The 12,082-nt window shown below is 40.0% G+C and overlaps 1 protein-coding gene across 4 annotated transcripts in view; it reads left to right on the top strand.

The window, feature by feature from the left end:
• LOC126561980 (poly(rC)-binding protein 3) overlaps positions 1-12,082 on the top strand; it is a 58,472-nt gene that overhangs the window by 31,009 nt on the left and 15,381 nt on the right. For all 4 annotated transcript variants that reach the window (XM_050218380.1, XM_050218377.1, XM_050218379.1 and 1 more), the window contains 5 exons: positions 2,938-2,994; positions 5,673-5,789; positions 5,869-5,965; positions 6,082-6,245; positions 11,195-11,314. In XM_050218380.1, coding sequence (XP_050074337.1) covers positions 2,938-2,994; positions 5,673-5,789; positions 5,869-5,965; positions 6,082-6,245; positions 11,195-11,314 — 555 coding nt within the window. The remainder of the gene's footprint in view (positions 1-2,937; positions 2,995-5,672; positions 5,790-5,868; positions 5,966-6,081; positions 6,246-11,194; positions 11,315-12,082) is intronic.

Genomic DNA, 12,082 nt, shown 5'->3' with positions numbered 1-12,082 from the left:
CTTTGCTGGTTAAAATAAATGAATAGAGACGAGAGACGCCGTTCGCAAATCGAGCAGTAGTGAATTCACAGCTTTGAGAACTATTCCGTCCCTTGAAGGTTCGTTTTGTTGGCGAATTCTGCAAGGATCTGTTTGTTCGTGTGTAATAAAATATTACGATTAGAAGAAGAGTGGTTCGTAGGTAGAGATGGCAATGGTGGTCGTTATCCAAATCGTCTCCTAGTGCTAAGAACTGACCTACTACTCTTCGTAAATTCTAAATTTTTCAGGTTTCTACATAAGGCCTGGCCTGATTGTGAAACGCAAACGCCTTCTCAAACGTCACATAATTGTCACTTTGGCATTACGACTTTCCGTTTGCCTATCCGTTTGGCTAAACAAGACGTTTAAAAGTCGATGACAGATCTTTGTCAAACGGAAAGTAAAAAAATTGCATTGCCTGAGCGAAACGAAACGCGCGTTAGAAAAGTTATCCGACAGTAAAGTGCAACGGAAAGTATAGTTTGCATTCATAAAAACCATTTTTTAGCGTAAATCTATAGAAAAGTGTATATATTTTACGTGGATATCTTATGACAATCATTTTGAAATAGTTTTAGTAATTGTATTTGGTGATTTGTAGGAATTATTCTGAAGCAAGAACCACTAAAGTCCGCCACGAGAAAATGTCCACCACAAAAAGTATATTATTAAACCAAAATAATTCATTAGTTACTGATTCTAGTGAAAATTAGCAATCAAAGATAGGTATAATTCTATTGAAATCATCTGTGAATGTATTTATTTTATTTGTTTAGTTATTTATTTACGTCGATGTCGATGAAACATTCGTCGACTCTAACGGGTGACCATAAAACAAATTTCCTTTACTTTTGGTTTGAGTCTTTCCGTTCGAAAGTTTTCCGTTTGGCTTTGACAATCAGGCTTAAAGTAAATGTAAGCTTAATTCTTAAAGAATCCTGAAGGAAACATAAAAATGGTCAGAAGAAGTCAGTATTTCAGTAGGCAGCAGGCTAGCATTCTTTGAGTGATAACATTTTGTGTTCTCTAGAGCAGGTTCGAATATCTAGTACATTTTTCGGGATTTTCTTTTCATAATAGACTTTTCTCTAAAGTCAATCTCAAAATCGATTACTAATTCCATTTTATTTTTTTAGTGATGACGGCCTGGCCGTATTCCTTAAAATCTTATCTTATATCTGGCTTAACAATTTTTTGAGGGTAGTCATTTCCTTCTCCCTCAATTCAAGTGCACGTTATCCTGGGTGAGCTCGGTTGTGGATGTTGTTGCTGCCAGGTATTTGGAGTATCGTGCCGTGGAAACTAACAATTGGCTCCCAAGAAAACCTCCTTTTCTTGTGGATACTCCTTGATGTTCACCACACCATATAGTTGCCAGCATTAGCATGTTATGGCTGGCAGCAGTAAAGGCGCCAGTCACAAATACACGTCGTCCAAACCTAATTCAATTGGTTCAGTGATCTAATGTTGTTGCTGACATCCCTGACGCCAGCAAAACGCAAGAGGCAAGGACATAACAAACTACAATCCGCTAATATGACGATAATGCGTACAATCTATGGGAAGGGGAAGGGATCAAAGGACGATTCCCATCGTTTCTCTTTGGCGAAGTGAAACAAAATCCGCGAATTCATGTCCCAGGATATCGCGCATCGGCACCGCCGAGGATCTTCTTGATGCCCAAACCAGCTGCTAAAAGTCCGGGTCTAGCCGCATCGAACTCCACGCATGACCAGAGGATGTGGTTAATGTCGTGGTATCCATTGCTACTGCTACAAACCTTGGAGTCGGCGCTACCTATACGTTGAAGATGTGTACTAATTCCAATTCATGTAGCTATAATTCTTTTCAACAGAGATAGACCGTCTAAAAGGAAATAACAAAAAAATTCTAAAAGGACAGAATCATAACCAACTTGGAATATCTAAGTTGTGCATCCGATGCTAACCATGAAGAAGGAAAGCTGGTGGTTAATAGGGCTTACATTGTCTTAAATTTGGATAAACTACAGAAACTATCGTTGTTACAGTTATGGTTTACGTTTAAAAGTACAAATCCTCTGGAGCATCATGATAATCCATAATATATTTAACCAACTAAACCAACAATGTAGCAGAGTTTGAAGATAATTAGCTGAATAACTTCTGTTTTTATAAAATTGTCTTGCTTTCTGCAATATTATGCGTACTCTTGCTATCGATTGAGTTGTGGTATATTCGATATTGCAATTAAAACAGCTCCCAAAATATAATGCAAATGTTTAAGCGTATCCAGCAAGCACATAATCAGTTTATCGAATTAAATATTAATCACTTCATGATTTATTATCTTATGGTGAAATTTTGGTAAAGCTTAAAGTTATGAAGAAAAAAAGGCCTGTAACAAATGATTTACTACCTTTCTCATTTTGACCTATACCCGGTAGCATATTTGTTGAATTTCTCGATTCTCTGGCCCCCACAAGGGAAACGGTTATGAGCGCAATAAAAAGTATTAATAATCACATAAGGTAGAACGTATGGATAATTAATCATGCAAGGTGCCATATGCAACATGTGGGTAATTAAGTTGTTCCGCCCGCTAACATTACTCTGCCCCGAGAACGCACGTTTTCTCCAGTTGATTCCACTGGTCGCCACCTAACACACTCGTTCATAATTAACCCTACAAAATCATGCCTTTGACATACACACACACACACAGCGTGACATAAGCAATTTGTAGATCAATAAACCTTTCGATTGTTCTAAACATTGCCGGAACCACAAGAAATGGTTGGTTCTTTGTGCAAAAAAGACCAGATTGGGGGAAGGGATTCGCTTATATCACTTGTAGAATAAACATGCGTCGCTTCGAATTATTCTTAAATTGATGTTTTCTTTTCATTCTTCGTTTTCTTTCTCTTTCTCTGTGCAGGAAGTCGGAAGCATTATCGGGAAAAAGGGAGAGATCGTCAAGCGGTTCAGAGAAGAGGTAAGTACTTGACAAAAATGGAAAAGCGATTCGATTTCCGCTGCCATCGCGCATATACACTATTGTTTCGGATGCCAGACGATTTACTTTGTTTTCATTCCATTCCTTCATTTTCTTTCGATCCACTGCGCGAAGAAACAGATTTTGCACATCCTTTTATCGAAACTGTCCTGGACGATAACGTAAAGTGCAGAGTTGTGTGAAATAAATCTCGCACTCTTCCACCTGAATCTTTTACATTCTTTACCTTTTTTTGTGTGTTTCGAGCATGATCCAATAACGGTGTTCGATGGCCATATGTCACGTTGCGAATATTTCATGTATGATAAGCTTATTTCTCCGTGTGTTGAAAACATCGATTTTGCTTTTGAGCATTCGTGTTCGAATCGAATGAAGCATCTATAAAAGATTGAAACACTTTTTACACTTAAAGGTCAATTCTATTTGAATTGGTGAATCAAAACTTGTTCGCCATTCCTGCTTATCCCAATTTTTGTAGTAAAAGTGTTGTTCTTGATTAGCGTTTAACGATAAATCTACATATTTTCAATTGTCTTCTCGTCCATGTAACATTATAATGGCACGCAACGTTATTTAACTTCACACAACACAAGCTCCGGTCTGCCTGTCTTGTTCGACGAAATTAGTCGCGAGCTAAAAAACTTGTTAAAAAGACTATTCAACCTATACAATTTCCGGGCTTTATGTTATGCACATAAAATCGAACAAAAAGCCGCCACCATCACCGCAAGAAGTATATTTGGTGGACCTAATTAGTGGCCTCATAATTTGTTTCTGTTGTCAGCTATCGTTAAATAGGTATCATTACTGTGCCACCGTTCATGATCTTCTTCCTTTCGCAACACAATGGCGGTTGCTTACGAGAACCCAAAATTATAAGAAGGGCTCCTGTTTCGCTCTTTTGCGTAGTATTATGTGCTTGAAGAAGAATAGAGTTGTGCCCAACTGTTGTCCTTTATAACTTCCAACTTAAGGTCAAAGCAAAGCAGATGAGAAGCTACACTTCAGAACGGAAACGATAGTTAAGCTCATTTACAATCAGTTTTTTTTCTTTCTTTCTTTGACTTTCACCCAACTGATAGGGGACTTGGAAGCGAAGGGAAGATAGCAGTAAAGCCAACCCTAGAACATGTGGGGAACTGCTTTTCTCACTAAAAAAAAGCGCAATCAAAACGTAGCAATGGAATGCGATATGCATTAATGCCTTGCGCGACGAAATGCTGGAGAAACCATTCGTAGATACATCCTTTTCGGTTTCTTGTTACATTTGCTGCTTGCTAGCACACAGGAACGCTAATATGGATTCATTCTTCGAACGAATGAAGAACTAGTTCCTATAGTTATGTTGCTCTGTGAAAGGGAAATGAAATAATCCCATTATCGAAATTCCTGGCTATATATGTATGTATGTACGTACACTGCTTGGGTTTCCGTTGTCTGCTCCTACCTTCAATGCAATACGGTGCGCATCGATAGGGTTCCGTATCCTTTTACCACAAACCACTGGGAAGAAAATATTATTAAAATCTCATACCAATGGCAGCATGTTTGATCACGTGCACACACCTTTATAGGATGTGAATAATGCTGTAAGCCTAGGCTAAGATATTGCTCGCAGAGAACGCGAGAATTATCGCTGGCAGAGAACGAGAAAGAGAATTATCTAAGATCTGCATCATTTTTACAGCAATACATTTGCTATAATATATAATTCTTTAAGTCTTGTTCATTAAACAACTACTTAAAATAGAATAAAAATCATATTAACAGCCATGTCTTATTAGACGGCGAGCTCTCCCGTCCCCTCAGGCGTCACCGTCGTTTGCAAGTTGAGCAATAGCGGGACGAAAAGATGCCACCCGCCTAAACAATCATTTCATCGGCTTAGCACAACCTTCAAATAAACGGAGCTTGAATTAAAGCGGAAATCTTTTAAAAATTGCGCGTCAACAGAAGTCCGACTTGCTGCGAGAATGAATGTGTCAAACTAAAAAAAAAAACCCCTCCCCGAAGAAATGTAAAGGGAAAAGAGGGAGCGCTTCTGGCCATGAACTTTTCACCGGAATATAAACATCTTTGTTCGTTTTCGGGCCAGGCAAGGACCGCGCGCTGCGTACAACCAGAGTGAAGCGAGAAAACTTTTGGCCTTTTTATGCTCAAGCATTTGATTTGCTGCTGGATATTTTCAACCTCTGTTGGTCGTCTGCCTTTTTTTTTTCGTTCTTTGGTATCCAATCGAGATACTTTCGGTTTAGGAGGCTTGTTTGGTGATGTTTTTTCATCGAAACGACCACTCCGGGGATACTACCTACATTGTCGTTTTCCTGTGTGTGTGTGTGTGCCCATCCCAAAATCGCCAAATCATAAAGTTTTGTCGTTCCCGAAATGTTGTTTAGAGTTTGTTGTTCCTCTTTGCTGTGATGCTGGAGGCGCAAGGTGGTTATGCTTTTTTCTCTGTCTTTCTTTCTCTTACGTCCTGGTTCCTGCACACCACGAGTAATAAAGGTGCCTGAAGCGTTTTCCCTTACTGTCTGCGATGAGCGGGCGCGGGGGTCCGGGTCAACACTGTTCCGGCACTTTAAGTGTCCATAATTAAATAAAGTTTTCTAATTTTTTTTTCTCTTCACTCTTCTGCTTTCCGCTAACCTTCCTACCAGTCCGGTGCAAAAATCAACATATCAGACTGCTCGTGCCCGGAACGAATCGTGACGGTCTCCGGATCCAGAAGTGCGATCTACAAAGCCTTTACACTAATCACGAAGAAGTTCGAAGAGGTATGTTGAGCTGTTGTTAAATTATTTTCAGCACATAATAAACTGTGTTTTATCATTGTTTTTCTTCTCCCTGCGACAGTGGTGTTCCCAGTTTCAAGACCAAACGAACTCACAGGGCAAACCACAAATTCCAATTCGTCTGATTGTACCAGCTAGTCAGTGTGGCTCGTTGATCGGTAAGTTTGATTGATATTTATCTGTTGTGAATCATTAAAACGGTCAAGCCCGTATGTCTTATCAATTTTGATAACCGCATCCTTTTTTATTTGTTATTTTTTGTTGCATCATACAGGAAAGGGTGGCTCCAAAATCAAAGAAATTCGGGAAATCACCGGCTGCTCGATACAAGTTGCAAGCGAAATGTTGCCAAACTCGACGGAACGTGCCGTTACGTTGAGTGGCTCCGCTGAAGCAATCACGCAATGCATCTATCACATATGCTGTGTCATGCTGGAGGTAAGTACCTACGATTGCTGCTTTATTTAAACACATTAAATTGAGCATTAAATCCGGAGTCAGTCAGGAGTCCATCCAACTACATGTGAAATAAAGTAAAATAAAATGTCATCAATCACAGGCTAGAAATTGTATGGCCAAAAACAAAAATGATCCTCACGATTTGTACAAGCTACATTAAGCTACAACTTTCGGTTCTTGGCTCACCTTTGTTTCGTTTAAAGGTGTGGCATTTAACTAAGTTGTGCTTCCTCGATTTTGTAATTTAATGTTGACCAATTTAGAATCTCTAATTGGAACCCCTAATGTCCTGCACGCATTGCCGTCATTGATCTCTCGGTGTGCATTTTCACTTCAGACGACGACAGCAGGCGACCACGACTAATGGTGTGCGATCTTTTGCATTGCTCAACCATAATGGCGACCCGTGCTTCTTGATAGTTTCACCGTGCAGATGCGCATATACATGCCGAACGACAACAATAAATTTTCGTCGCAAAGGGCACTTGCACTTTTCCCGTGTTGCGCTGTCATGCTGCAGCGAACTACTTTCACGATGATTAATTTATCCCCCCTCCCCGGTTACACTTGCATTGCATGTCCGTGCGTGGCGGATACGTGCAATGCGTCGTGTCACCGTCCGAATTCAGGACCATTATTCGCGACATTCTTTCACGGTAGGGATTGTTAATGGGTTGCGTTCAAATTCCTACCTATTCTGAAGAGGGTTTTGATGAAAATGTTCACTTCCGCTTTTGGATAGCCCGGTTTGTCACAGTCTATTGTACACATTATAAAAAAATACTGTTGCTAAACCGTTTAAATTTGGTAGAGCATAAACAAGATCATATTTAACCAGTATGATCCGTAGAAACGTATGGTATTTGTAAAAAGAAAATCATTTTAAACACTTTACACTTACTCAAGATGGTAAAGCAGATGTGAAAGAGCAAAAATCGAGGCTTGAAAACCAAAAAGCTACGAAATTTCGTTTCACACAACGGCAAGATTGCAAGCTTTTCACCTTTTCCCCAAAAACCTTTGTTAGAAAAAGCGTTCAAAAACGCAAATCCGTTTCCTTTGCCGCTTTGCCCACTGTGTGCCAACCCAAAGTTTGGCGACGATCTTTCCATTTCGTTTGGATGATAATATAAATGACTGTACAGTTTTCGTGCTGCCAACTTTTACTGTTGAAGAAATGTGGCTGAATCTTCTTTCTGAAATGGCATTTGGCACAGTCGAAATCAGGTCCTTCCCCGCCCGCTGCCTCAGCACATATCTGATGGTGGTTGAATCGCTGGTGGAAGAAGGTTTTTCACAAGCAGAATGAATTGCGCAAACGACTGAAACCAAAGTGAAGTAGGTGGTCGAAAAATGAGCTGCGAATTTTATAGAAATTATTTCTCGTGGATACTTTTTTTGTTGTTGTTGGTTTTCGCCCGCAAGCAGCAATATTTTCGTGAGTGGTTTTCGCCCGTACGCCGCATGTGTCTGTGCCCAGCTTATCAGTTGAACCATTTTTAGCCGTATGCCATCACATTCCACCGTTGGTCGCCGCTCGTCCGTGCTCGTCGTTTACTACTTGGTTTCGTTGGAAATTTCCTGGATAGACACTTCCATCATCATCGTCCTGGGAATGGTAGTGGTTTACTACTTTATTTCGCTGGGGCGCGCGCGCTCTGAAGGCTGCAGGCGGCCTTCGTTTTTCTTCGGAAGAAGGAAACGATTGTGGATGAGTGCCGGTGTGTTTGTAAGCGAATGGGAAAGAAATAATCCGCTTAGTGTTAACTCGCAATTTATTTAATGAAGTAATTTCGAATGGTGCGGTACGATTATTCGGAGTTCTGCTGGGGATGATGAGGCTGGGCTACCCGCCGACACTACAACTCTGTCCCCATCGCGGCAGCTCTTTCACCGACATCCTCATCCAGACAGCAGCCAGCAGACGCCTTGCAGGAAAACTTTTCAATGATCTTTTGCGTGTAAGCAGAATAGCAATCGCTTCTCTCGAGCCTTGGCCGTGGAAGATAATTAATAATGTAACGATGGATTTTCGTGATGGAGGGCAAGCAAACTGGGGGACAACAATGTGTGCGTTTTTTTTCTTCTTTTCTTTCAATTTTGCCTTACAGACAAAACCGATCTCACTTTCCATTAAAAACTAATGGTTATTTTCTTCAATGTTTTTGACGGTCTGGGTCCGTAGTTTGTTCAGCTTATTTGTCCAGTTACTGATAAAAATGTGAAAACACTCTACCTGCAGCTCTCTGCCACACAGACACACACAACGGAAAATCTTTGATGGGCGAAATTCGTATTTTTCGCTCCCTTAGCACGGGAAGGCGCTTCTCGATCCTAACCACCTGGCAATTACGAGTAAGGTGCAAAATGAAAAGAAGCCTCGTTAATTATACCATTTCACTGCCACTAGCTGATTATGAAGTTATAATAACAAATGGGATTTAGGGATTTTTTGTTCACGAGCTTGTATTACTCGTGAACTCGAAATAGAGATAGATTTTTTTTCTTCGTTATTGGGATAGAGAAAATAAATTCCCGACATAATATCAATCGTTGCTACTGACAGAAATAATACGCACATTTCGTATTTTGATGAAGCAACTTTAACTTTTTTGCAAACTGTTGAACAAATGCAGCAAGAGTTGGTAAAACGAACTCAATTAATTGCGAATAACATTTAGTGTCAAATAAAAATAGTTTGAATTAAGAGAATTGATACAGTTTCTGTAAATTTGGCTCAAATAATAACAGTAAACTGAAGATTGAACTCAATGTGTCTAAACTAGTATTATTAATAGGAAAAAAAAATGATACAAATACGTTTGGTCTGTAAGATAAAACGCGTTTTTTTAAATTTTGCAATTTTTTCAACAAACCATTTCGCATTTCGATGGAATCACTAATTTGCTAAATAAGTGCAACTCCACTTATAACTCTTTGATTGACACCGCAAACTAAACCGATAATACCACCCTCTGTCACGGGTTAACATTGTACCACTTTTTTCCTATCGAAAAACAGACACATAAAGGTATCCTATAACTCGACGACAAACCGCACATGTTGTAAATTATTCATACGTTACAGGTGTCGCCTTGTTGAATTGTCACCACACACACACACACACACCCGCCAGGTATTATGGTGTATGTGTGTGGTGTGCAGAAAACAGAGGAGAAACATATTTTTATATGACATTCTTATTAATAAACCAAACGGAAACCCCTTTCATTATTGTCCCTGTGGCACGAGCGAGGGAGAGAGGGTGATCCCTTGGAGGGTTGTTGGGTTTTGCGTGATGGAATTTGGGCTCAGCAAAATATTTCAATTTGCAGATTAGAAAGCTTTTGACCACAGGTTTTGCCATGTTAAGCAGACTAGTCCGAAAAGGGTGTTATGTGACCTTTAATGTGGTTTGCAGCTGTTACACATATCCTGGTGCTGTGTTCCTTGCTCGTTGCTCCCATGCTCTTGTTCTGAGGGCTCTATTTGTAATTCAAGAACGCAAAAAAAAAAATGGTGCTCATAATTAAATTTTGCACTCTACCACCCTCCATCCCTAACCTTTCACTCTTTTCCCCTTATCGGTCCTTTTGTATAGCCATTCCTTACCGCTAATAACCCTGCTGGTAACAGCTTTTGTTAGACTAGCAATAGCATTCAAATCACAGCAGTAGTAGTGCCACATATACAACCCTTCAACCAATCTGTTTATTTCCACGAACTTTGTTCCCTTTTCGTCAGTGGCCATTTTCAATGCGGTTGAGATCCATCCACTAGCAGAGTAGCAGTTATTCGACCGTTGACCAAAACTAGACGAAAATTTTGACATAACGAGGTGCACAACACCCGAACGTGACCGAATGCAAGCTGGTACACGTTGTAGCCTAGTTTTTGCTAGCACCAGCCGCATAGTTATGTGCGGAAAGGTGGAAAACCGACGTTAATTAATGGGGAGGAAAAATCACAGGGCACATTTTATAACCTGGAAGGCAGGGTGTGTGTATGCATATGCGAGACCCGTTGCATTGCGTTAGTAGTACGCCGGTCCTAATGTACCCGGTGAATAATTAATCACTAACTTTTACGCGCACAGTAGCTCCAGCGTGGTCTGTAATTTGTAATTGCTACCTCAGCACTGTGGGATCTAGCTTGTGTGCTTCAATGCAAGACGTTTCACTCGGCAGCTATGACGCTTTTTCAAGCAAAATGTTTCAAAAAGTGTGGTGGAGAACCTGTGTGTCGGTTCAGCTTGCCCGTCATATTTCACCGACAGTCACAGATGGGAACATTAACGCATGATTGGCACGCCTTGTTACGTAAAGCATAAAAGTAATTGGCGGATAAGTGAATTTGGTATCGATGTCCATTATTAATTACCATCGCGACTTGGAGCGCACCCAGTGCTGTGCCAATAATACTTGATTTATGTTTCGGATCTGTGAAGCTACATGTAAGTAGGTTTGTTGGTGCTGACGTCATCAATTTGAATATTCTAGGTATTCTTCAGGGAAATTTCTTTTTTCTTTCTAGAGCAGCAGATGCTTGATGTGAACATCTTTAAACTTTCTTGATTGCAAACTATATTTTCTATTTGTTCTTCATTTTTTTCTATAATTTAGTATTGATGTTCAGTGAAGAACAATTGAAAATTTATACATGAATGTACCCTGTGAGCTCTGCGTAGAACGCAGAAGCAGAACAAACAATAGGAATGCGACCCACAGCAAATATCGATGTGTTAGCATCTAATGAATGTGGTGAACCTCGAGAGGGGGGGACTACTCAATCGGAATTCTATTCATCTAATTTTCTTGCAACAGCATGATAACTTACTAGGCATACCGGGCCGGCCGACCTTACACAAACTACAATAGAATCGATGCTCTAAACCAACATTTCTAATTTTCTTCCTCGTTTCCTTTCAGTCACCACCGAAGGGTGCCACAATTCCGTATCGGCCAAAGCCACAGGTGAATGGGCCGGTAATAGTGGCAAACGGCCAGGCGTACACCATTCAGGGTAACTACGCCGTCCCGGCACAGGAGGTATGTATAATGGTTTAACGGCATTGATGTACTATTGTTCGGTTTTTATCTTTTGTAGAGCAATCTCTTTCCATCTCTGTCGTTGCAATGAGGCTCTGTTGATTGATCTTACATTTCGAAATTATTTCCATTTGAATATGTGTCCTGTGTAAACGGAGCAGAGAGATACATTTTTCTTTAGAAACTTATCGTATTATCTAACTGTACTTAAGACGAAATTTCTTATTTAGTTATCGCCTTATTATTTGTCTGTTGCTGTTTGTCACCATTTTAAGAACTATACATGCCGCGCTATACCTGCTTTCGGGCTACAGTTACACCTATATTACATTGTAACAAATAGTTTACTGCTCAAGACTGATGCTCCTTCTATATACATGTGCGATAAAAGATATCTTGTGTTTCTCGTTGTCCCGTTGTGTTCTGTTGTTCTATACTGTTGCTGTTGTTTTATTTGTTGATGCTAAAAGTTACTATTATTTACTTCAAGTGCAAGCCAAACCCAACACTACTGTCGAACATCTGAAGCTCATTAAATTGTTTTGCTAATCCCAAGGGCTACTTTTAATGAATGCTTTACCTTCACTCAGTAACATAGTGCCATTGCCATTTTTGTTTTGCTATATCTCTACTCTGATTTTATGCGTTTACCTTTTCCGTGTTTCTCTTAATTCTTAAAACCGTTGCACTTTGCATCTTCCTATAACATTTTTTTCTATTACCTTATGGATGTGTTAATTTTCCTTCTCAACGGAAAACGATCGATCG

Source organism: Anopheles maculipalpis, chromosome 3RL (genome assembly GCF_943734695.1).
Source record: "Anopheles maculipalpis chromosome 3RL, idAnoMacuDA_375_x, whole genome shotgun sequence".
Taxonomy (NCBI): Eukaryota; Metazoa; Arthropoda; class Insecta; order Diptera; family Culicidae; genus Anopheles; species Anopheles maculipalpis.
Note: the sequence above shows the minus strand (reverse complement) of the source record. Positions and strands in the feature narration are given on the sequence as shown.